The sequence below is a fragment of the Zingiber officinale genome, chromosome 4A (genome assembly GCF_018446385.1).
Source record: "Zingiber officinale cultivar Zhangliang chromosome 4A, Zo_v1.1, whole genome shotgun sequence".
Lineage (NCBI taxonomy): Eukaryota > Viridiplantae > Streptophyta > Magnoliopsida > Zingiberales > Zingiberaceae > Zingiber > Zingiber officinale.
Genome location: NC_055992.1, coordinates 122385113 through 122410416, shown reverse-complemented (window position 1 = coordinate 122410416; position 25304 = coordinate 122385113). Strand labels below are relative to the sequence as shown.

Genomic DNA, 25304 nt, shown 5'->3' with positions numbered 1-25304 from the left:
TGGGTATTTCCGAAATTAATTTAGTATTTATTATTTATTTCCCGTCGGCGAAGATGGCGGTTGCCCGCTCATTTCAATTCTTCGCCGTGAACGGAATGAACGTGTATCAACAATTCGCGGAGGAACACAGGATTGGATTGCATTGGATCGGCCTTTCTTTGCTTCGATTTCCACCGCCGGAGCGAGACGGCGACGAAGAAGGAGACGACGATAGGCGCGACCACCCCCCAAATGGGTTTTCTCGAGGAAAACTTCCTCGGAGGCGACGAGAAGAAGGCTGCCGAGATGGGGAGCCAGAACCACCCCGCAGTTCCCTGTCCCATACCCAACGTCTCCCTCATCGCTGATTCCGTCGTCCGTCGTTGCTCTAGGTTATTCCATTTCCCTTTTTTTCCCCCTTCTTTTCTCTGGGTGAAAAGGGTTTTGTCAAACTGCCGATTGAAGTTGTGTTAGCTATTTGACGCGATGTTGTAGTTCATAGGCTCTTTGATTGCAAGATTGTTCGTTGACCTTTCTCGATAGCAAAATGGTTCCCTTTTTCTTTGATTCTCGTACATAATATTATCCAAGGATGTAAACTCGGATTTCTAAAGATATCTTTTTTCTGAAGAACAATGTACTTGTATTGTTGTTCCAAACAATGATTGGCCAATAAAGCCTATAATTAGCCCCCATCCTTTTACCAATGTGCATATTTGTTGGCCTGAGGTCTTTCTGTAGGGAGAACCATATTTTTATCTGCTAAGACTTCAGCAATGTTAACTTTAATGAATCTCGAATGATATTAAACTTTTTCTTATACACAGCTTGCTCCTTCTGCTACTGTCCAATGTGAACCCTCACTCTTTTATACTTCAATCAACCATGTAAGCCTTTGAATTGATCCAGGATTCTTATGCTATCAATGGAGCAACTGCACCAATCTTTTGAGGCTGAGCTACCAGAAAATTTGAGGTTACCAGCAGATTATGCTAGGAACCTTGTGGAGTACTGCTCATACAAAGCTCTTCGTAGGCAAACTCAGCGCCAGGACTATTTGGCTGATAAGGAGTTTTCACTTTTAACATTTGATATGATGCTTGCTTGGGAAGTACCTGATAAGGATACTGAGTCCTTACTAAAAGTGAGACACTCAACAACTTTCTATAACAGGAATTTGCAGGAATTTTTCAAATTTATTTTATGTGGTTTTTCTGCTTCTATATGTTATTGTGTAGTTTTCATATATGTATCTCTTTTTTGACTTGGATTTTAAATCATCACGTGTACTCTAAAATTTATCTAGTGAACTTCTACTCCATAGCTCTTATGCTGATAATTGTCAAAAGAAATCTCTTTCTTTTTTCCCCAACTATCTTTACACCACTTTTGTCTGCGGTCTAATTTTCTTCAATACAGAATTTTCCCAAATGTTACCCTTATTCATGTCTGAGTTGTGACATAAAGTCATGGCAATTGAGATCTACTTTTTTTCTTTTTTTTTGAAGAGTATTTCCTTTCATTGTAACAGGAAAAAGTTCTCTCAAATAATTCAGAATCTGATGATGATGATGGATCATTATTTTATGCAAGTAGAACGAGAATAGCTAGCCAGGTTGTCATTCTTACTAGCTACCCACCCTTTTCTATCCTTCAACATTCAACGACGACTTCAGATCATTTTTGACAGAATACTTTGTGTGCATGAAACTAATCATTATTTCATGCCTCTGTTAGATTAATAGTAAGAAGACTGTTGGACTAGAAGCTTTTGCCCGAATTGCTCCTGCTTGTGCTGCTGTTGCAGATCCAATGACTGTTCACAATCTCTTTGATGCACTTACTAGCTGCTCAGGTGGTCAACTCCATTTTCTTATATATGACAAGTACCTCAAGAGTCTATACAAGTATGGAATTTGATATCTTTTTTGAACTTGCTAATTTTGTTGATTAGTGTGTTTTTCATAAGAACTTATCTAGGGTTTTGTTCATCATGTTTTACTAGTGTTAGTTTTGATTTATGAAATTCCATTATCTTAGTCTTCCAATCTAAATTTAAGAGCATTATTTTTACAAGGTTATCTAAATTTAAAATATCTATATCATCATTTTAAATCTAGCTTGGTTTTTCTTATTGTTGGACAAAAAACAATCTGTCAAAGTTACTATTAATGGTATTGAGAACTTTGATATGTGAACATTGAACTTTATCTAAAAAATATAGTATACTTAAGAAAGCCTTATATCCGTGAATAGTTTGGCCTAGTTCTAATTGATGATTAAAATGAGAAATGAACTTTCAGGTGTTTTATGCATGCCCAAAATAGATCAGTCATATGACCTATAAGGGATGGAGCAATTATGGTTTAATAAGGTGACGATAACTGCTTCATCCCTTATTTGGTGAACTGCGAATTATGTAATTTGTGCCTAAGCATTACCACAGAAGCATTGTTGGGAGAAGGAAGAAGCAAGGAGGATTGGAAGCTGGAGATAGAGCAGAGAAAAGGTTGTGGATTGCTGTTGGATAATACACTTCCTTGTGGATGAACCACAATTTATAGGTGCAAAATCCTGGTAGCTCATTAACTCTGTAATTAAATTGAATAATGGCCATTAACTTGATTTAATGGCTAATGACCATTAATCATTAATCGTCTTTCAGGATAAAAAATGGCAATACATAGGTTAGACTACATAAGCATTTTTTGCCTCGACCATATTCAACGCGCGCAAGTCACACTTACACATGAGTCACTTGGTTTTAGTACAAATTGGGCTTTGGATTTACACCCCCATGCGCGATAGACACCATCTTATCCGATAATAATCACAATGGTGTGATTCAATATAAGCCAGCTTTGTTGCCATAAATTTTCCAATGTGAGACTATTCCTCATATACATTAGACCCAATTTCATCCATTTTCATTCACATTTCCTTTGTTCCATATTTCCAAACTTAATCGTGCTATATTTCCTACATGATGATTGTTTTATAGGTGGACCCCTCCTACAAACTATATTGTTTTTTTCTATTAACTATTTCTGGAAAAAATGCTGAAACTACATTAAAAAAATCTGGTGTTGACTGCTTTTGTTCATGCACTACTGCATTGGCTTTTGGAACAAATCAAAATATTGAAAACTAATCAGGATAGAATTTCATGTCTTTGGTTTCATGATATTACATTTTTGTCATCTGTATATTGCAGACTACTCCAATCGACAAAGAGGAAGTCACATCAGCCTCAGAAATACAAGTTCAATCTTATTGATGGGGAAATCATATTAGATACTGATGCTAAATCTGTTGTGCAACAAAATGGGACTTCCAAAAAGCCTGGTTAAGCACCTTTTTCATGGTATTTTTTTTTTCATTTAGACATTGAGTATTTATCAACGTAAAAGCCTCAGAAGGATATTTCCATGGCAGGACGGCTGACACTCACCAGCCATGCTCTATATTTTGAAGCTTCAGGGGTTGCTTCATATGACAAAGCTGTCATTTATGACCTGTCCAAGGACTTAAGTCAGGTAGTCAAGTGCGAGTTATCTGGACCATGGGGTGCTCGCCTCTTTGATAAGGCCATTATGTACAAGTCCGATTCTGTGTAAGCAAACAATTATCAAACCTAGTTTTGGCTTCATCATCCTTCATTGGTAGGAAATTATAGTGTTCTTCATAATTGCTTGAAATTGTTTTGCACTATTGTTCTTTCTTTTGCAGTGCACAGCCCATTTTTTTAGAGTTCTCTCGGTTCAGTGACCACTCCTACAGAGACTACTGGTTTGTAGTCATTCAGGAAGTTCTTAATGCTCACAAATTTATAAGGAAGTATAAACTCAAAAGGTTTCAAACGGCAGAAGCTCTTGCTAAGGCTGTTTTAGGTATCTTTAGATATCGTGCTGTGAAAAAAGCTTTTCAGTGCACACCCTCACACTTTAAGAGTATACTTGCTTTTAACTTGGCTGAAAAACTTCCAAAAGGTGACAAGATTTTGGAAGCCTTGCATAGTCACTTGGAACTCATGCAGATGGAATTTCAGAACCATGCTGGGATCCTGACTATATCAGAGGAGATGCCATTAGTTGGTCCATTATCTGATTCATTATATGCACTTACCAGGATGGGTTTTTTGTTACTGAAGAAGGACGATAATCCAGACGAAAATGACATTTTGGTTGGTAATGTCCATGTTGGTCAGACATGTCCACTCCAAACTGCTGTTAAAAAATCATTTTGTTACTCCTATAGGGCTGAGGCAGCAGATGCGACATTCGATCAGGTCAAAGTGGTAGACATTAATACAAATTTAGCTGTGATTCAGGTATGATTGTGTAATTCCTTGCTCTCTATTTTGTTTTAGGGAAACCAGTAGCAGAAAATGACTCCTCGATTTCCTTTTTTATGTATAGCATAAAGAATTCTGCTATGGAGTCTGAGAAAGTGTGTTACTTCAGTTTTTACTTCTTGTCAGTTGGAGTTTCTTAGTGAGAGTTTATTCCTTTTTTTTTTTCTTTTTTTTTTTGAATTCGGAAACTGAAAAATAAAAACATCTGAAACTTTGACTGTTTCCGATAAAGGAATCATGCAGAACATATTGTGAATACTGATTGTCGACTTGACTATGTCGTCTTTTTACTGCTCAACCTCCAGTGCATATATCTTTGATACTCACTTAGAGCACACCCTGTTAAAACTTTTTGGGATGTTGTCATGTTTAATTAATTTAATAGTTTATGGTTTTAAATAAGTTGCGACCAAGTGTTAGGAATCTCTTCTAGTTCTTTTGTGCAAAATGGTTTTCCATGTTTCCTCCAGGGTAGCTGACGATGTTAATGTTGCCATATTGGACAACTATTTAACATTTCCATGTGTCTTTCAGAAAAACTCACCAATAACAAAAGTTGAATCCTTTAACATTCTTGAACTTTTTATGATGAAGTTATTTATGATCTATGGAAATAGGTTTTGGAAAGTTGAAAAATCAACGATATCTTTATGTATCACAGGCTATGCTTTTTCCTTTATCTGAGATGGGCAAGCTACTCAGGTTTTTGGCTTCATGGGAGGAACCTTTCAAATCAAGAATGTTTTTGTTTTCTATCTTATATCTCCTTTACAGGTAGTCTTTATAGTCCTTAATCAAGAGTGTTCATTTAGCTTTCCCTTGTTTCACATGACTATGATTCTTGATTGATGATTCTAGTTTGTGGTCTCCTAGGGGTTGGATCCGGTATATCATACCGTGCATTTTCTTCTCCATCTCGGTTTGCATGTTCTGGCATAAGCATCATAACAATGGAAAGCCCGTCGAAGTGTTCCAAGTTTCACTTCCTCCAAGTAGGGGCACAGTTGAGCTGCTGTCGATGTTGCAAGATGGTGTTTCTCAACTTCAAACAAATGTCCAAATAGGAACAATTTCTCTTCTCAAACTTAGAGCTCTTTTTTTAGCAATTCCACAGGTTTGTTTCTTACCTTGTATCAGTCTTCTGCTTGCACTTTTCATTTTATTCTCTAGAGAACATGTTCAAAATTTTTACCTGTGTTTAACTTCTCTTACATTTAGATTAGTTTGTGGATCTGTTTAATCCCTTATTTGATCTCGTTTATATGGTAATTTTGCACTGTTAAACTTTACAAATCGTCAAAAAGCACAATCTAGGGAATTTAGTCTTTGTCTGATTCAGCATTTTGATTTCAGACAACCACCAAATTTGCTTCTACCTTGATGATCATGGCAGTAGCATTCTCCCTGGTGCCTTTCAGACACCTACTGCTACTGGTGCTGCTTGAGGTTTACACAAGAAACATGCCACTGAGGAAAGCCAGCAGCGAGAAGCTGGTAAGGAGGATTAAGGAATGGTGGAATCGCATTCCTGCTGCTCCTATTCGGATCACAAACCCGCCTGGTAGAGCACGGTATTTCAACATTTTATCGCGAACCATTCAACCTTAAAAGTTCTCATGTAAATGCTCACTTCAGTGGTGCTTTCTTTACTCTGGAGCCTATACTTTTTGACCGTTTTCTTATGTCTGTTAACATTTTTTTTTTATAATTGTGTAAAGCTAAGAGAAATGTCAATACCTATTCTGAGAAAATGTTTCAAGAACTGAATGAAAAATTAGTCCCTTGTTTTTGCCATTCCCAAATTGTTATCTTTATTGGTATCCTCAGAATTAGTAAATCCTTCTTCCATCATGCTGCCAATTAGAATACCTAATGTATCGACCATTCCCATTAATCTAGAGAATTGTTTAGAAGTTCCTTGTAAGATCATCTTGCATTTGCTCTTTATGTTACTCCAGAGACACATAAATCACAAAGATTAAAAAATATATATAAAGTTAAATAATTTATCTGTTGTTGAACTAAAAATTATGGGACCATTCAAGCGTAACCAACAACAAAGAAAATAACATCTGTCCAAAAATATTGTCCAAGTAAAACAGACAATATTCAAACACTTTGCATTGTGGATAATAACTAATAAGCAACCCAGCAATGGCACAGGCAAGCAAAGCAAACTGAGAGGGCATATATATATATATATATATAAAATAAAAGATATAATGATAATAACAATGACTAAAAGCAGAATGCAGTCAAATTTATGTCGTGTGCAGTTTTTTTAACATATACATCTGTGGAGTTTTTCAGTGTTTTGGAGAGGTGATTGGAAATGCTGCACACTAGTGATACAATCCATGATAAAGCCAAATGAATCACAAAGAATAAGTGAAAACCTGATCTTCAAACCCTTCACTAACCTAAATAGCACCTGGCATTTCCAAGAGATACTAAAAACAAAAAACATTGTGAACTTCAATCCTTTCAAATCGATTCTGCCTCAGTTTTGATCTGGTTTCATGTGCAACTACCTAGAACCTCCTCCTCTCAGACCAAGCATTTTGCTGCCACATGATCGCTTGCCTGACTGCATCGGCTTTCTTGTCATTCAGCTGTTGGAGCTCCCCTGGAGCGAAAGATGGAGGTAATTTGCATGGCTCTAAAACATGCGTTGATTTCTCCATCGACTCCAACATGAATTTCTTGACATTTTCATGTGCAGGGCAGGCCATGGATTCCAAGCATATCTCTGTGGCTTTCTCTGGTATGGTAGGCTTGTACTTTAAAAGCTTGGCATATTCAGTCAGCACATGCAACATGTAATCATAAACATAATCCATCGTCACTTCTTCTTCAAAGAATTTGAAGCTTGCATTTCCCAAAGCTTGTGCCTATTAATGCCAATGACAGTTAGGAACCCATATTGGCAAGCGATTTATTAAATTCATTTGTGTGCCAGACATTGGGTATTTTGTTCATACCTCCTTATGGTGCTTATTGCCCCAGTCAACTGCGAATTTGATAGATCTACACATATCGTTCACTGGTGTAGGCCAGTAATGATGTCCTGGCATGAGACCTCTTTGGAAAACCTCATACCATGGAGTGTCGATAAACAGTGTGGGTGAATCACATGCCATTACGTACTTCTGGCTCACTGACCATGCAAGACCATCTACATAAATCCTATATCTGCTCACCAAAATGATTCCCAAGTAAGATATTTGGTTTTCAAGATTGAATATACATTAGAAATCAGAAGCAATTTACCTATAGTTGCATTGTTTAGCAAGATTTGAGCTCTGGTACCCTTGCTTTTCCTCACGACTCCAATCCTTAGAAATAGTAACATGTTTTTCAGAGATGAAAGACAAGGATCACATAACATGAAATTTAGACTATGACAAATATATTTTCCAATGCATGCCTGCTGCACCAAATATCTGTTTCTCTCTAGTGTAAAGGATTTCTGATAGAAGCCCTGCAAATGCTTAATCTACTTACTAAGATAAAGTAGATTTGCACATATTTTCTTTCAATGCAATACATTTCTGGAGGTGTGAATCTAAAGGGATTGTAGCAATGTAAGAACATGCAACAACTTAGTAGTCAAACTCAAATCCGAAATGAGCTAATTCAAGCCATACCTGAGTATAGATCCGAGCATTCCAGTCCCGCTCCTCAGTAACATTACACTTCAGAAGTTCCTGCCTATTGGAACCCATTGTTGGATTACCCTTCCAAAAGGCGTATGGCTCCCTATCTACCCACTTCATCTCTTCATTTGCTTGTTTCATCTCCTCCATCAGAGGCGCCCATGGCTTTATATTGGTCTCAGGCCTTCCAACATTGACATAACCACTTAGACATTGGAAACTAAACAATAACTGGCAATGCAACAAAATACCAAGAGGAGAATCAAGTCATTACCAACCCCAGAAGGACCAGTCGGGGAAGAGAATATCAGATGTCTGATCATCTTTGCAATAGTGGAAGACTGGTGGCAGAGTAGAAGGGCTATACTGGGCAGACCTGACAGATGGTTGGTCCACACAATTGAACATGAGATCCAGATCAGGTACGCGCCCAGGATATCGGTTAATAAGCTGGATGATACCCCAGAGGGTGAACACATTCCGAGTCATTGAATGTCCAAAGTATTCCTCAACATAAACTCGGCCATCAAGCACCACCAAACGGAAGGTTGCTAAACTTTTGGCACTTTCAACCAATTCCTTTGTTATTCCATCAGATTTCCAAGGACGCAGGTCCTCATGAATCCATCGGAAGTATTCAGGACAAGTCGGGGATTCTTGGGAAGTTGTAAGGGAGAGAGCAGAAGCTAGACCAGAAGATCTTTGGCAGATGGGTGCTTCTTGGGTTGGGCAGTTCAATGTAATGGGGATTGCTTGTGCTTTGGAAGGTTGTGTCGTACTAGTAGGAATCGATTCTCCTTCAAATGGTTGTGTAGTAGCAGGATTTGATTCTACTTCGGAGGGTTTTGTAACAATGGCAGCTGATTGTGTTTCAGATGTTTGTGTCGTAGTAGAAGGATTTGATTGTGCTTCGAAGGTTTCCTTAATAGTCATTGGAACTGATTGTGCTTCAGAGCTCTGTGCTGTAAGAGTTTGTGAATCAACTTGTTGTTCACTCCAACTGAAGTTCTGCAAAGTTGGGGAGAAATTTAATCTATTTATGTACCAAATATGTCTTGATTTACAGACACAATAATAAAAAGGCAGTGCGATAGTCATTACAAATACATTGGCACACATCAGAAAAAAAAAAAACCTGAAAACAAAATATGTTTAGCTGCAAAATCATTTTATGGAATGTTTCATCTATATGGCATACTATGATTATTTTCATTCTCTAGAATCCAGATTGTGTTGGATTTTCTTTTCCATGTTTACTTAAAGGGATGAAAGGAAAGTTCTATGAAAACCATGTCATCACCAGTAAACACAGAAAGTAGTTTGCCACGGCCTTAATGACTTCAACCTACTGTGACGCTGACATATAAAATGTGATAAAGATGAGGCCAAATTTGTTCATGTAATCCTTTCAATCCTTTTCAAATGAATACAGGCATTGTTTAGCAGGTCAAAGGGGTAAAAATTAGGCAGGATGTCCATATTCAAATAGTGCAATCTTCTTTTGCAGTTGCGTAAATGGATTCCATAAATGTTATAAGCTATGAGAAGTGAAGTAAGGCGATCAAGTTGTTCATTTTCTCTAAAAATTAATGTATAGTTGAATTTGGCATGAAAAGCCACACACAAAATGGAGTAAATTATGCTACAATGAACGCCAACGATAAGAGTGTCAAGCTCTAGCTAAAATTGAATAAACAAAGATCCACTCGGTTATCCTTTGCCAAATATAGCATTTTCAGGATGCTCGACTCAATTCACTGTAAGCGATTGCAATCAAATGAAATCGTTCTCGTTAAGAAAAGTTGAAGATTTATGTAATGGAACTGAAAATTAGCTTAGAAACAAGTGAAGGATTAAAAAGGGGCGGCGTTTTCGCTACATAGAGAAAACTACAACAGAAACAAGTAAATCCTCGAAAGAATCCAAACAAAGAAGCTTCAGATCGAGATCCAAGGCGGGGGGAGGCTCACCGTGCCGTTGGAGTAGAAGAAGACGAGCACAAATAGCGCAACCAAGACGGCGACGATCATCCTGATGGGGGAATGTTTCGAGCCGGTGCTGCCGCTCTTCCCCCTAGTCTCCGACGAATCATTTCGCCTCTCCTCGGATCTGTTCCACAGCCGCCCCAATCTCGCCCTCGTCGCCATTTTTCGCCGCGACCCGACCCGACCTTTAGCAACTAAAGCAGAATAGCAAGGAAAGCGCGGTTTTGCAGAATCAGTAAGGAGGAATCGATCGCGGAGGTGGATGTGGAGAAGAGGACGAGGTTACGGCGCTACTACCGTATTGTGCTCCTTCGATTCGTGCGTGGGTTGGACATTGAGACTGTAGTTGAATCGAGAGATCGAGAGAGAAGAAAGGAAGGAAGGAAGGGAGGAAGGAGTCGTCGCAGTAGCAGATGGTCGAAGTCAATATCGAGGCTTTCAAGTGGGCAATATAATTCCTTGTGTTTGGCATCAAACTGACCAACTCCATGTTCTTTCCAAGGAAACGCAGATCGGTCGGACATGGCTTCGTAACATGTTCTTAGTGTAGTTTTTTTTTTTAAAAAAAATTATTATTATTTTTAATCGACAGATATTCAGTTGACCGGTCCGGTCTGTTAATAGTTTTATTTGAGGATTAAATACTCTCAGGCCGCTCTCGATGTATAATTTACCTTCTTTTATGTTGTTACGGGCGGATGAAGAACACTCGCTGAACGAAATCATCTATTGCATTATTGATATATTGTCTGTTTCGTCTCTTCGTAGGTGTGTGGTTCTGTTTAATTAATCTCTTTTAAATTCTTCGCTCAAATATGAACTTTGTATGATTATCAATTTTTTTAGTTAAAAGTTATCAATAAATTTAGACTTATTTGAAATTAGAATAAATGTATATGTTTGGCATCCTCATTCTCATGAGTATAACCAAACATTTATTTCATATGATTTTTTTTTAAAAAATAATTTTAAAAATATAGTTTGGAAATATATCCTTAAAATGGTTTTTTATTATTATTACTAAGCATTCCATTCCGCTGCGTGTAATATAATAATTAAACAACCTTATTCAATACTGATCCGGCGGTAAGAATAAGGGACCCACAGATGAGGTCCCGTCCGAGCGGAACCAGAGATTACCCAGCCAAAGGTTTGAGTTTCCGACGCCAAAGCAGGAGAACCGGAGCCGAGTGGCCGAGCGGAGGTGCCCGCTCGGCCGAAGACAGAATGGCCGAGCGGAGGTCTCCGCTCGGCCGGAATCGTGGCGAGGGAACAGTGGTTAGCCGAGCGGCCTATTCGCTCGGCTCGGGATATGGTATGTCAGCAAAGGCATGATGATTAGACTGTACGCAAGATGGCACTATTAAAGGCCCCACCATCACGTCACGGAAAGGTTGATACAGTAGCAGTATGGTCTTATGGATGCCCTTCTGACAGGATAGACAATTTGCAACGGTCCGGGCGGCATCCTTTTGAAGTGTTGGCCAAAAATACCCAGCTAGCAAAATCTTCCTGGTTAACGACCGTCCGCCTGGATGCCCACCGCACGAACCTTGGTGCACTTCTCGAAGGATGTACTCGGCATCTTTCCAGCTGACGCATTTTAGGAGCGGACGGGAGAAGACCTTCTTGTAGAGTTGATCTCCTACGAGGGTGAACCGACTAGCCCTTCTCTTCAGCAAATGAGCTTCTTCCCGGTCGGAGGGGGTAGCTCCCGAGCGCAAAAACTCCACAATAGTTGTCCTCCAGTCGCTCGGGTATGTGATGCCCTCCATCCGATCGACATGTGCTACTAAAGATACTTGCTCGAGCGGCTTCTGATAGCCGACCGGGGATAACGCGCTTGCCAGCTTGGCCAATTCATCCGCCACTTGATTCTCCGCCCGGAGGATCTTCTGAATAATCACCTCCCTAAAGTTGAGCTTAAGTTTTTCAATAGCCTCCACGTAGAGCTTGAGCCTTGTACTATTTATCTCGAACATCCCCGAGATTTGCTGAGCAGCCAACTGGGAATCTGAATAGAGGATGACCCGGACGGCTCCAACATGCCGAGCGGCCTGCAATCCAGCAATAAGGGCTTCATATTCTGCATCGTTGTTGGTCGCTCGGTAATCTAGCCGGACGGAGAGCTGCATCCGCTCTCCTTGTGGGGACAACAAAACTATGCCAATTCCGCTCCCGTGTCTAGTGGACGATCCATCCACGAACACTTTCCACACAGCTTCGGGTTCCGGGTCCTGCACCTCTGTCACAAAATCGGCTAAGGCTTGTGCCTTGATAGCCGAGCGGGGCTGATATTGGATATCAAATTCGCTTAGCTCGGTTGTCCATTTGATGAGCCGTCCGGAAGCTTCTGGATTTAAAAGCACTCGTCCCAACGGGCTATTGGTCTTGACGATAATCGTGTGCGCCAGGAAATAAGGACGAAGTCTCCGAGCGGCAAGGATCAGAGCAAAGGCCAACTTCTCGAGTCCGGTGTAGCGGGTTTCAACATTTTTCAAGATATGACTAAGGAAATATACAGGTTGCTCCTCACCTCCCGACCGGACTAACGCTGATCCCACAGCCTGCTTGGTCGAGGATAAATAAATGTGTAACGGTTCGCCGACAGCTGGCTTGGCCAGCACAGGTAGCGAATTTAAGTACGTCTTCAGTTCTTCAAAGGCCCGATCGCAGTCTTCATTCCATTGGAACTTTGCAGCTTTACGGAGGATTTTGAAGAACGGAAGGCTCCGGTCGGCAGTCTTGGAGATGAAGCGTGATAGCGCTGTAATCCGACCGGTCAGCCTCTGTACTTCCCTTGTGTTTCTGGGCGGTGGCATGTCCTGAAGAGCCTTCACCTTGCTAGGATTAGCTTCAATACCCCGTTCGGTCACAATATAGCCCAAGAAACGTCCTCCTTTGGCGCCGAACAAACACTTATGAGGATTTAGCTTGACCCTATATTTTCTGAGTGTACGGAAGGTTTCTTCCATATCTTTGCATAAAGTGGCCGTTCGGAAGGATTTGATGAGGATGTCATCTACATAGACCTCCAGGTTGTGTCCGATTTGCTCGCGGAAGACCCTATTCATCAATCTTTGATATGTTGCTCCGGCATTCTTCAGCCCGAACGGCATCACCGTATAGCAATACGTCCCGTCCGGTGTAACGAAGCTAACTTTTTCCTGATCCTCCGGGGCTAGCGGCACTTGATGATAGCCTTGGTAGGCGTCCAGCATACATATAAGCTTGCATCCGACTGTAGAATCTACGAGCTGGTCAATTCGGGGCAGAGGGTAGAAATCCTTCGGGCAAGCTTTGTTCAGGTCTCTGAAGTCGATACACACCCTCCATTTGTTGCCCGGCTTGGAGACGAGCACCACATTTGCTAACCAGCTTGGGAATTGAACCTGCCGTATGTGGCCGGCCTCTAAGAGTCTTTCTACCTCCGCTCGAATGATAATATTCTGCTCGACGCTGAAATCTCTTCTCCTTTGTTTTACTGGCCGAGCGTCCGGCCGGACGTGAAGCTTATGTTGGGCTATGCTGGGGGAGACACCGGGCAGCTCATGCGTCGACCAAGCGAAGACGTCATGATTCATCTGGAGGCATTTGACCACTTCTTCTTTCTGTCCGTCCTCCAGGTCGGCGGCAATAAAGGTTGTAGCCTTCGATCGGCTCGGATGGATCTGAACCTCCTCCTTTTCATCATAAATTAAAGCAGGAGGTTTCTCGGTTATGGCGTGTACCTCGATCCGTGGAGCCTTTCGCGCGGCGCTGGATTCGGCTCGGACCATTTCTACATAGCATTTCCGAGCGGCCAACTGATCTCCTCGTACTTCACCGATTTTGTCCTCGACCGGGAATTTGATCTTCTGGTAGAACGTCGACACAACAGCTCGGAATTCGCTTAACGCCGGTTGCCCCAGTATCACGTTGTAGGATGAAGGGGAGTCGACCACCACAAAGTATGTTGTCCTCGTTCTCCGGAGCGGTTCTTCCCCTAGGGAGATAGCCAGTCTTACCTGTCCGACCGGGAGAACCTCGTTGCCCGTAAACCCGTAGAGGGGGGTTGTCATAGGCAGCAGCTCAGCTTGATCGATTTGTAGTTGATCAAAGGTCTTTCTGAAGATGATGTTGACCGAGCTGCCAGTATCAATGAAGATACGGTGGATGGTGTAGTTGGCTATCACCGCTTTGATGATAAGGGCATCATCATGCGGCACTTCAACTCCCTCAAGATCCTTGGGCCCGAAACTGATCTCGGGCCCGCTCGCCTTTTCTTGGCTGCAACCCACCTCATGGATTCTGAGCTGCCGGGCGCTTGCCTTTCTTGCCCTGTGTGAATCTCCTCCGGTCGGCCCACCCGCAATAATATTGATTTCTCCCCGGGAGGTGTTGTTTCTGTTCTCCTCTTCCCGAGCGGACTGCCTAGGTCGCTCATTGGACCGAGAACGATCTTCATGCCTTGGAGGGAAGCGCTGTTCGGGAGATCTCCTATATGTTCGCCGACCGACTCTTGATGCCGCTGCTGGCGGTCGGGCGAAGGCGGTCGACGCGGGCCACCCCGTCGTACAGGATGGGTGATAGAAGGCAGGCCCCGATAGTCGCGGGTGTTGTGGGAGTCAGTATTATGGAAAGAGCAAAACATTGGGGTCCATACCCTCTTTTTCTTCATCTTTGACCGCTCGGCCGCTACCTCTTGGACCACCGGGGACTTCGCATGATGTGCCCGGGATGCCTCAACTCTTGGTCCTCTTGGTGGCTGATGGGCAGCGGGCTGCTTCCGTTCGGCATGGGCCGGACGTTCGGCATGAGTTCCCTTCCGTCGGGCAGCCTCCGCCTCTTCCACGTTTATATACTCATTCGCCCGGTGTAGCATGTGGTCGTAGTCTCTGGGCGGTTTGCGAATGAGCGCGCGGAAGAAGTCCCCTTCCACGAGGCCTTGCGTGAAGGCGTTTACCATTGTCTCCGAGGTGGCTGTGGGGATGTCCACCGCTACCTGATTAAATCGTTGTATATACGCCCGGAGAGATTCTCTTGGTTCTTGTTTGATGGTGAACAGGCTGACGCTTGTCCTTTGATAACGTCGGCTGCTCGCAAAGTGATGAAGAAATGCCGTTCGGAACTCCTGGAAACTAGTGATAGAGCCGTCCGGCAACCTCCGAAACCACCTATGTGCAGATTCCGATAGAGTGGTGAGAAATACCCGGCACTTTACGCCATCGGAGTACTGATGCAAGGTGGCGATGCTGTCGAACTTCCCCAAGTGGTCGTCGGGGTCGGTCGTCCCATTGTAAGCTCCGATCGGCGGTGGTGTATAGTATTTTGGTAACGGATCCCGATGTATGGCTTCAGAGAACTGTCGGTGAACCTGCTCGGGTGGTGCGTTCGCTCGGGGAGCTTTGCCCTTCCTATGATCCCGAACGGGAGGCTCATCAGATGAAGATCCTTGCTCCCCGTGAGCGGGCGCGATTTCTGGGGGAGTACGGAAGAGTGCCTGAGGGAACCCTCCTGTTGAAACATATTCCGGGCGGTCTGCTTGCGCCGCCCGGCCTGCTGAAGCCGAGGTTTGCTGTTGCGCTCGCTCAGCCTGTGCTTTCTCCTTTCGCCGCGCCACTATCTTGGCTGCCCTCGCCTCGACTATAGCGTCCAACTCTTCTTGTGAGAGTACCACGGTATGTAGTCTTCCAGCCTCGTCCATTGCCTCTGCTCGGATGCAGGTGCGTTCCCACAGACGGCGCCAAATTGATCCTGTCCGAACCAGGAGTCAACGGACGCTGGGGATGTGGCGCTCCCTGCTGGATCCTCGAATGCTCTGGCGAACCTGCAACAAAACCGAGCCGGAGGGGGTTCCCCGGCGACGACCCTCCGACGCTCAAGTCAGGCGAAGGAATAAGAAAGTGGCTTCGAAAATGTAGACTTGCGTACCTCCGGTTGAAGAAGTGGAGGCCTTATATAGACCTCTCGAAGGAGCCTGGGCACACCAATCGAAGCAATCACCTGCTTTCGACCATGCCTAGGTGTGGGCCTGTCAGAAGGGCTTCCATAAGACCATACTGCTACTGTATCAACCTTTCCGTGACGTGATGGTGGGGCCTTTAATAGTGCCATCTTGCGTACAGTCTAATCATCATGCCTTTGCTGACATACCATATCCCGAGCCGAGCGAATAGGCCGCTCGGCTAACCACTGTTCCCTCGCCACGATTCCGGCCGAGCGGAGACCTCCGCTCGGCCATTCTGTCCTCGGCCGAGCGGGCACCTCCGCTTGGCCACTCGGCTCCGGTTCTCCTGCTTTGGCGTCGGAAACCCAAACCTTTGGCTGGGTAATCTCTGGTTCCGCTCGGACGGGACCCCATCTGTGGATCCCCCATTCTTACCGCCGGATCACTGCAAATTGTCTATCCTGTCAGAAGTATCACAGCATGTCCCACCGACCGACAGAGGAGATGAAAGCATCAACTGTGGCCTGCCCGTTCGACCAATGGGGGATGGACATCGTGGGACCCTTCCCCATGGCTACCGGGCAGCGGAAGTTCTTATTGGTGGCGGTCGACTACTTCTCAAAATGGGTAGAAGCTGAGCCACTTGCAAAAATATCCGAGCAGATGGTTAAAAAGTTCATATGGCAAAATATCATCTGCCGCTTTGGCATCCCAAGACGACTCGTCTCCGACAACGGACGTCAATTCACTGGGAAGCTACTCGGGAAGTGGTGCGAAAGTTATGACATCGAGCAGCACTTCACATCGGTGGCATACCCTCAAAGTAACGGTCAAGCCGAAGTAACCAACCGAGAGATTCTCAGAATTTTACGGGCTCGGCTCGACCATGAAGGAGGCAGCTGGGTAGACGAGCTGCCGGGCGTCCTATGGGCTCTCCGCACGACACCAAAGGAGGGAACGAGCGTCACTCCATTTCACTTGGTATATGGAGGCGAAGCAGTCATCCCGATTGAAGTTGGGGTGGAGTCCGTTCGGGTACAAAATTATGATGAAAATAACGCCGAACGGAGGAACATGGAGCTAGACTTCGTCGAAGAGGAAAGAGCTAAAGCGTCCGTCTGGCTGATGGCGCATCGCAACATATGAAACAGAACTACAACCGTGTGATCCCGAGCCTTTCAAGTAGGCGACCTAGTTTGGAAGAAAGTCAAGCGATGTCGGCAAGTTGGAAGCTCCTGGGCAGGACCCTTTGAAGTGGTCGAGAAGCTCTCGGGCGCTTATTACCTCAAGGATGTGGAAGGTCGGATCTGGATCGGCCATGGAGTGCAAATCACCTTCACCATATAGAGTCGGTGAGAGGTGCACTTTGCTCTATTTTGTGTAAATTCAAAATAGTTGTCCTTTTATCGCAAGAAACAAATTATTCCCAAGGCATTCTGTGTTCATAGCCGAATGGTTAGTTCTCCGAAGGCCTCGTGCCGCTCGGCCGGAGGTAAATTATCGGAGCCAAGCGCTCGACGACGAAGGCCCCGAGCTGCTCAGCCGGGGGTATATTGTACGAGCCAAAGGCTCAATTCCGAAGACCCTGTGCCGTTCGGCCAGGTAAACGTTGTACAAATTAGGCTTAAAAGCCCGACGAGCTCCGTCGTTAAAGATCGAGAGCCGCGCCGACCGGCTATAAATATCCGCGCCGACGAGCTCTGTCGTTAAAGATCGAGAGCCGCGCCGACCGGCTATAAATATCCGCGCCGACGAGCTCCGTCGTTAAAGATCGAGAGCCGCGCCGACCGGCTATAAATATCCGCGCCGACGAGCTCCGTCGTTAAAGATCGAGAGCCGCGCCGACCGGCTATAAATACCGACGAGCTCCGTCGTTAAAGATCGAGAGCCGCGCCGACCGGCTATAAATATCCGCGCCGTCGAGCTCCGACGTTAAAGATCGAGAGACGGTCCGGCGTCTATAAACCCTCCGGCCGGGAAACCGGGAGACGAAGAAGACCGACGAGCTCCGTCGTTAAAGATCGAGAGCCGCGCCGACCGGCTATAAATATCCGCGCCGACGAGCTCCGTCGTTAAAGATCGAGAGCCGCGCCGACCGGCTATAAATATCCGCGCCGACGAGCTCCGTCGTTAAAGATCGAGAGCCGCGCCGACCGGCTATAAATATCCGCGCCGACGAGCTCCGTCGTTAAAGATCGAGAGCCGCGCCGACCGGCTATAAATATCCGCGCCGACGAGCTCCGTCGTTAAAAATTGAGTCGGTCCGGCGACTATAAATACCCCGGGCGGACAAACGAATATCAGAGGATTAAGTATTAAAACATTTAGGCCCGCTCGGGCGTTGGTCCTTCGATACTTGGCGTTTGTTGACTTCACACAGGCTAGATATGTGCAGACCGAGTAGGACCTCCCGCTCGGACTTTGATTAATGGGTTAAGCCGATCGGCCGCGTAACGGAGAACACTTAAAGCATGACTTACTCTGAGCATAAACGTTAAGCAAACAGAAGAATATTATGGATAATGATCAGGAAGACGCAAGCAGAGACATAATTGCATTAAAGGGAAAGCATGCCGAACGGCAAGTACAAAAGGTTGCGCTGGGCGTAAGAAACGTAAAAACAAGATAGAGACGAGGAACACTCTTCACTCGGGGTCTTCGAAGTTGAAGAAACCGTCCGGAATGTCGTCTATCATGGCCGCCAGATCGGAGGCAGGAATGTGCATTCCCGCAGGGAGGTGGCCACCCTTCTTCAAGTAGGCCATAGTGACCTTAACGGCCTCGGCAAAGGTTGAAGAGACGCTGCCGCCAAATTTCGTGCCAAACCTCTCCGAGCGGAGGTAATCTTGATGTGCAGCGGCCAGACGACTCGGCTCCCCTTCCTTGTACTTTCTGAGCGCCGCCCGGGAGGCAATTAGTGAATCTTGGAGAACTTTCTGGTCCACCTCCGCTTTAGTGCGTTCAGCTGAGCGCCCATCCCGTTCGGCAGTTAATTGGGCTTCCAGGTCCTTAGATTGCTGATCTAGGGCTCGGACTTCAACTTTCATCTTGTCCAGATCAGTGATCACCCGCCTCTTCCGGCTACTGGCGCGCTTCACGTCTGCGTCGCGTTTCTTCACCAAGCCTTCAAGTCGAGCCACCTCTGTAGCCAGGTCGGCGGCCTTCTTCTGTTCGGCCTCGCGGGCTTGTTTCTCCCGCTCGGCCGATGGACCCCCCGAGACTTGGAGTTTTTCCATGAGATCCTCCAGCTCGGCCAGCCGATGGCTAGTGGCGATTTGCTCCGCCCAATGCTGTAAGTGAAATAATAAAATCAGGAACCAAACAATAGCATGACGCAGGAAGAAAAATGAACCTACCTGAGTGGCCTGCTGCATGTGGTTATCGCCGAGCTGCTTGGGCGTCATGAGGGCTACCCGAATCTGGGCGTCCTCGAAAAGTTTGGCGAGCGGACCCGTCAAGGTTATTTCATGAACAGGGCTTGATGGCCGATCGACAGACAATAAATATTCCTCCGATGGGAATCGAAGGGTAGTCTTGATGGTCGGGTGGCCGGCCGGTACTTCCTCAGCCGCAGTCGCCAGGCCCGACGACTCCCCTATGGTTGAAGTTTCGCCCAACCGTCGTAAGTGATGACGAGTCCGTGGAGGAGAGCCAGAGGGCTGGGCGGTGGGCGAGGCCACGGGGGTCCCGATCTGCGACGGCGTGCGATCTGGAGAAGCGATCTCAATCGGCGCCTGTGGTTCGCCCTCTGGGGTCGGCGGAAGGCTGGAGTCCCTTCGACGTTTCCGCCGAACTTCCAGTAGTGAATCCCCGGCCTGGGGGACTCCCAGCTCGGCTGGAGCAGAGGAAATAGGATCCGCCTCAACCTCCATTGAAGCGGATTGGGTAACTTCTATTTCAGGGGCGGACTGCGTCCCCCCCTCTCCTGCATCTGCCGGGCGACTGGGGATGAGACCCCGTTCGGCGAGTTCTTTTTTGGTAGCCGCCTCAATTTCCACGGCCTTCAATTTCAGATGATCGGTATCCTTGGAGCGCCACATGACTTCAGCTGCAGTGGAAGAAATTAAAATCAGTTAGACAAAAAAGGCGAAGGGAGTAAGGAGTCCTTACCCATGCGGTAGGGGAGATTGGCCCGAACGGGAGATAATCCAAAAATGTACAACACCCCCTTGAGAAGCAACTGGTCGATTTTGTACCGCTGACCGGACAAGCAATTTGCCGCAAGAAGGTAGGCCGGATTGCTTCTGAATTTGCCGAGCTCCGGCTGGGTCGGCACAGCGGTCTGCCATTTGGTTCGGAATGCGGGCCGCTCGGGAAGACGTATATAGAAGAAGAACTCCTTCCAGTGCTTGTTGGAGGTCGGCATGTTCTCAAAAAATTTGAAGCCTATTCTACTTTGGAAAATAAAAGTACCCAACTCGGATTGTTTGGGGTAGAAGAAGTAGTGAAATATTTTGGGGTCAAGTGGGATACTGTGCAGCCTAAAGAGGACGACCATCCCGCTCAGTAGCCTAAAGGAATTCGGCACAAGTTGGCCGAGCGGGATGCGGAAATAATTACAAACTTCCAAAATAAATGGATGGGTAGGAAATCTAAGGCCGCCCTGGAATTGGTCCAGAAAAAAAACAAATAGTACTGATCGGCAGGTTATGGGGCCGATCGGTCGGGCCGGCTACAACTATTTCATGGTCGTTCGGGATCCCATAGGTCCTAACAATGCGCCGGGCGCGCTCCTCATCGAACCTACTCTCCATATTCATATACCACGGACCGTGAACCTCAGTAGCGGGTGCAGAAGTGCTCGCCATGACTAAAGAAGGGAGGGAAGCCTAGCAATACTCGGAAACAAGGGGACGAGAGAAGAGAAGAAGCTTACTGAGGGAAGATCAAAGGAAAGAATCCCCAGGAACTCGAAAACCGTCGGAAAGCAAGCACTGGGAGTCGTCGGAGTAAGCTAGAGGCAGGCAGCTTCGACAGGGGACGCGCGATGAGCCAGAGAGTGCGGCGTGAAGGCCAGAACGAGGCTCGTCGGTCGGATGCAGGGCACAAGAGACGAGGTCATCATCTAGCCGCCCATTTCAAAACAAAGGGCGTCCCATCGTACGGAGCGCCACCGCCACTAGAGACGAGCCACGTGGCGCTCGTCACCAAGCGCAATTAACGCGCCCATACCGCGCATGCTTCGGAAAAAGACTTGGCGATTTTCAAGAGGATTTAGACAAGCAAACATCCACGTTGAGGCCAAGACATACAGAGCCGAGCTAACATGGCATAAGGAAGCTCAAGGGCTATAACCAGAAGATATCGCAATGAGCTTTCATATTATTGATGTGGCATTTTAGGACTTGAAGGGAACTTGATCCGGTGGTAAGAATGGGGACCCACAGATGGGGTCCCGTCCGAGCGGAACCAGAGATTACCCAGCCGAAGCCAAAGCAGAAGAACCGGAGCCGAGTGGCGAGCGGCCGAGCGGAGGTGCCCGCTCGGACAGAATGGCCGAGCGGAGGTCTCCGCTCGGCCGGAATCGTGGCGAGGGAACAGTTAGTAATTCGCTCGGCTCGGGATATGGTATGTCAGCAAAGGCATGATGATTAGACTGTACGCAAGATGACACTATTAAAGGCCCCACCATCACGTCACGGAAAGGTTGATACAGTAGCAGTATGGTCTTATGGATGCCCTTCTGACAGGCCCACACCTAGGCATGGTCGAAAGCAGGTGATTGCTTCGATTGGTGTGCCCAGGCTCCTTCGAGAGGTCTATATAAGGCCTCCACTTCTTCAACCGGAGGTACGCAACTCTACATTTTCGAAGCCACTTTCTTATTCCTTCGCCTGACTTGAGCGTCGGAGGGCCGTCGCCGGGGAACCCCCTCCGGCTCGGTTTTGTTGCAGGTTCGCCGGAGCATTCGAGGATCCAGCAGGGAGCGCCACATCCCCAGCGTCCGTTGACTCCTGGTTCGGACAGGATCAAATACTAATATCATTTATTTTATAAAAATTTTAATATGAAAATAATATAAAAATCAGGTTATTAATTATACCTAAGTTATATACTTATATGTAGCGACAATATATCACCTAAAAAACTAATGAGATGTCGAGATAGATAGATGCGACAATAATTTTTCTCGAAGAATCGATGAAATATAGATGGATTGATATGTTATGATATAAAAATGATAACAAACAAAAAACTATAGCAAAAATTAGAGAGGAAGAGAGAATGATGAAGAACTGATGAGAATTGAGGAGGAAAGAAGATGAGATGTAGATAGTAAAAATTAGGCTTCTATGATTTGAGAAGTATAAGAAGTTTAAATTACTAATAAATCTTGAAATTATTTTCAGTATAAAAAAAATATTAACATAAATAATTTTTGACTTCATCAAATCAATTAAGAGTTGTTATTAAATGATCCAGATTCTTAATAATTAGGGGTGTAAATGAGCCAAGCCGCTCGTGAGCTATTCGAAGCTCGATTCGATAAAAGCTCGTTTGAGCTCGTTTAATGAGGCTCGTTAAGATAAACAAACCAAGCTCAAGTTTCACAATATTCGGCTCGTTAGCTCGTGAATATGTTCATTAAGCTCATAAATCAACATTTAAATAAAAAAATAATAGTTTTGATATTGAATTTATAGATTTTACACTATATTTATGAAAAACATAGACAAATATATTAAATTTATTTATTAGAATAAAATTATAAATTTTAACAAGAATATTATAATTTTTTAAAATATATAATTTAGTTTTTAATGAATATTTAAATTTATAATTTATATTTATTAAGCTCATTTAGGCTCGATAAAAAGCTCGAATAAGCTCGTGAGTCATGAATATATTCGTTAAATAAAACTCGAGCTCGGCTCGATTATAAACGAGTTAAACTCAAACATCCAAGAGTTCAGCTCGGCTCGACTCGATTACACCCCTATTTAATAGTAAGATTAGTCCATTTGGGGCATAGATTATGTATAATATTAATTTAACTAATCTTTTTTAAAATCTTCACTCTTAATCATTTAAAAAAAATACTATGTATAGTTTTAGCACAAAGGCACAGATAGGGCTGTAAATAAGTCTAGTCGTGTCGAACTAAGATTTAGGATGTTCAAATTTATTTAATAAGATAATCAAGCCGAGCCGAGCTTAAAATGAACTAAACTTTTGAAATGATTGTTCAAACTCGACTTACTTTATTTTTTTATAAGTTTGATCTTATTTGAAACTTGACTTGAGCTTGGTTCGTTTAGATGTTATCAAACTCTCAATTCAAAAAAAAATAATAATAATCCCAGTTAGCCTATCAAACTCTTAATTCAAGCTTGATTCGTTTAGATATTATTGAACTCTCAATTTAAGTTTATTTGATTATTTGAAATGTTTACTTGTTTGATTAGTTATTAATCTTAATAATTCAAACTTATTTATTTAATTTATTTTATTATTTATTTAGCATATTGATAAGAATTTTATTAATAAATATTAGTAAAATATTATTCACGAATGGTTCATAAATATTAATAAGCTGAACATTAATAAGCTCTTACCAATAAACATAAATAAACACATATATATTCATAAATATTATTTACATGGTCCATAAACATTATTTACTAATGTTTTTCATGAACATTAATAAGCTGAACACATATGTATTCAAAATTTTTTATTTAGTTTAATGAGCTGTTCAAATTTATATATTTAATAAATATAAATAAGCTTCTACCAAATCGAATACTAAATTTATTCATAAATATTTGATTCATTTATAACCCTAGGGCACTGTTATATATATGTTTACCATATTAGCATAATAACATCACTTATGAATTTTTGAAACTCTTTCACTTTGATAATATTCAATTTTTTTACAAATTTAAATTTTATATAATCATAATTGAGTATCAAAATTCATTAATAAACTTAATAATCTAAACTTTTTTAAAAATAATAATAATTTAATAAACAAAAAGTATGAAATAATGTGGGGCATTAAACACAAGAATTCCGGCTAGTTTAATACGGCTAGAAAAATAGATTTTTGAGACAAAAATTTCAAGACGGTAATAAAATTAATCTCAAATACTAAGTTTACTTAAGATAGTAATAATAGATGTCTTAAGATTTTACATGGAAACATTAAATTTAAGATAGCATTAAGATTTTGTCTCAAATTCAACTAAATAAGATATCTAATAAAGATGGTTAAAAATATAATTATATAAAACATTCAAATAAGAGGGTAAAAAAAATTGTTAAAAATTATCTTGAATATGGTTCGTCAGAACGGTTGTGATAATTGTCACGGACTCTATTGTTCCAGTTCCAATATCATTTTATAGAATGGCCGTGGCACGGGGATTGTATTATATATATATATATATATATATATATATATATATATATATATATATATATATATATATATATATATATATATATAACATAGGAAAATACATTTACAAATTTAACCTAATGAAAATTTTTAATTTATAATTTAAGAATTATAAAAATAAAATTTATTAAAATGCATAAGTTCTTCATTTTTTTACCATTTTTGCTCTATTATTAATCATATCATATGACCGATATGATTAAGCAATGTTTCTAACCTAGTTATAATAATTATGTTTATAAATTTTTTTGTAACAAACTGTTCATATATCTCCTATAAATTATATTGGAGAATATTAATGTCCCTCTAACATATAAGTCTATATATCTTAAATCTGTTGGCGACAAATGGAAAAAGTGGAATAATCGAATTAAAATTGATAATTTTAATGGAAAGATGCATGACTCATTGTTAACCAATGTTCCTAATCGTGTTGAACTTGAGCAATAGAGGATTCTCATCAAGTACTAGAGTACATCAAGTAATTTCTTGTCTCAAATAACATTGTTTATGATTTTTTTATTATTGGCATTATAACCTATTCAAAAAATCTCTATTTTTGTGTTTTAAGGAAATTTTAAAGAAAAATGCACTCAATAGAGAACTTACGAAGTCAATACATAGGACCGGAAGGACTTCGATGCATAACTTCAAAATAAAAGTATGTATAATTATAATATACTATATTTTTCTAGTAACATATGTATAAGGATTTGTCATTTTTATATAGTTGGCAATTCATGAAAAGTCAACTGATCCCTTAACAACATAAATTGAGGCTCATTACAAAAATAGAATTCCAACTGATACCGAAGCTGCAAATTTAATAGTAAATACATTCATTTACAATTCTTAGATTGTTAAGACATTATCATTCTGTTTACTTGTGAAGGATCTATATTTATTGATGTTAATAAATATCTAGGTCAAATGCAAGAAAAGTTATCAACGGTACTTGTTGAGGATCAAACACCTAAGTTGAGATATAAGGTTTTCA

General features: G+C 42.9%; 2 protein-coding genes across 2 annotated transcripts; one reads left to right on the top strand and one right to left on the bottom strand.

The window, feature by feature from the left end:
• The first annotated feature begins 61 nt into the window (after positions 1 to 61).
• Positions 62 to 6120, top strand: LOC121973611. Its single transcript, XM_042525004.1, has 10 exons — positions 62 to 371; positions 889 to 1123; positions 1511 to 1594; positions 1717 to 1886; positions 3194 to 3324; positions 3415 to 3592; positions 3709 to 4309; positions 4995 to 5107; positions 5207 to 5447; positions 5687 to 6120. The coding sequence occupies exons 1-10, from the start codon at positions 232 to 234 to the stop codon at positions 5939 to 5941; spliced, it is 2148 nt and encodes a 715-aa protein (XP_042380938.1). The 5' UTR covers positions 62 to 231; the 3' UTR covers positions 5942 to 6120.
• A 442-nt stretch (positions 6121 to 6562) lies between these two features.
• LOC121970869 lies at positions 6563 to 10486 on the bottom strand. The gene is made up of 7 exons (XM_042521864.1): positions 10272 to 10486; positions 9960 to 10168; positions 8264 to 8997; positions 7981 to 8173; positions 7604 to 7668; positions 7315 to 7525; positions 6563 to 7224 (listed from the first exon to the last, which is right to left on the bottom strand). The coding sequence occupies exons 1-7, from the start codon at positions 10462 to 10464 to the stop codon at positions 6865 to 6867; spliced, it is 1965 nt and encodes a 654-aa protein (XP_042377798.1). The 5' UTR covers positions 10465 to 10486; the 3' UTR covers positions 6563 to 6864.
• Positions 10487 to 25304: the final 14818 nt, after the last annotated feature.

Bases quoted from the DNA above. Each gene is read 5' to 3' on its own strand.
- LOC121970869 (XM_042521864.1), bottom strand. From the start codon at position 10,464: ATGGAGTTGGTCAGTTTGATGCCAAACACAAGGAATTATATTGCCCAC. The intron at 8,998-9,959 runs GTGAGCCTCCCC...CCAACTTTGCAG, and splicing joins TCTTCTACTCCAACGGCACG to AACTTCAGTTGGAGTGAACA. The intron at 7,669-7,980 runs GTATGGCTTGAA...ACTATTTCTAAG, and splicing joins ATGCTCGGATCTATACTCAG to GATTGGAGTCGTGAGGAAAA.
- LOC121973611 (XM_042525004.1), top strand. From the start codon at position 232: ATGGGTTTTCTCGAGGAAAACTTCCTCGGAGGCGACGAGAAGAAGGCT. The intron at 1,887-3,193 runs GTATGGAATTTG...TGTATATTGCAG, and splicing joins TACCTCAAGAGTCTATACAA to ACTACTCCAATCGACAAAGA. The intron at 3,593-3,708 runs GTAAGCAAACAA...TTTCTTTTGCAG, and splicing joins ATGTACAAGTCCGATTCTGT to TGCACAGCCCATTTTTTTAG.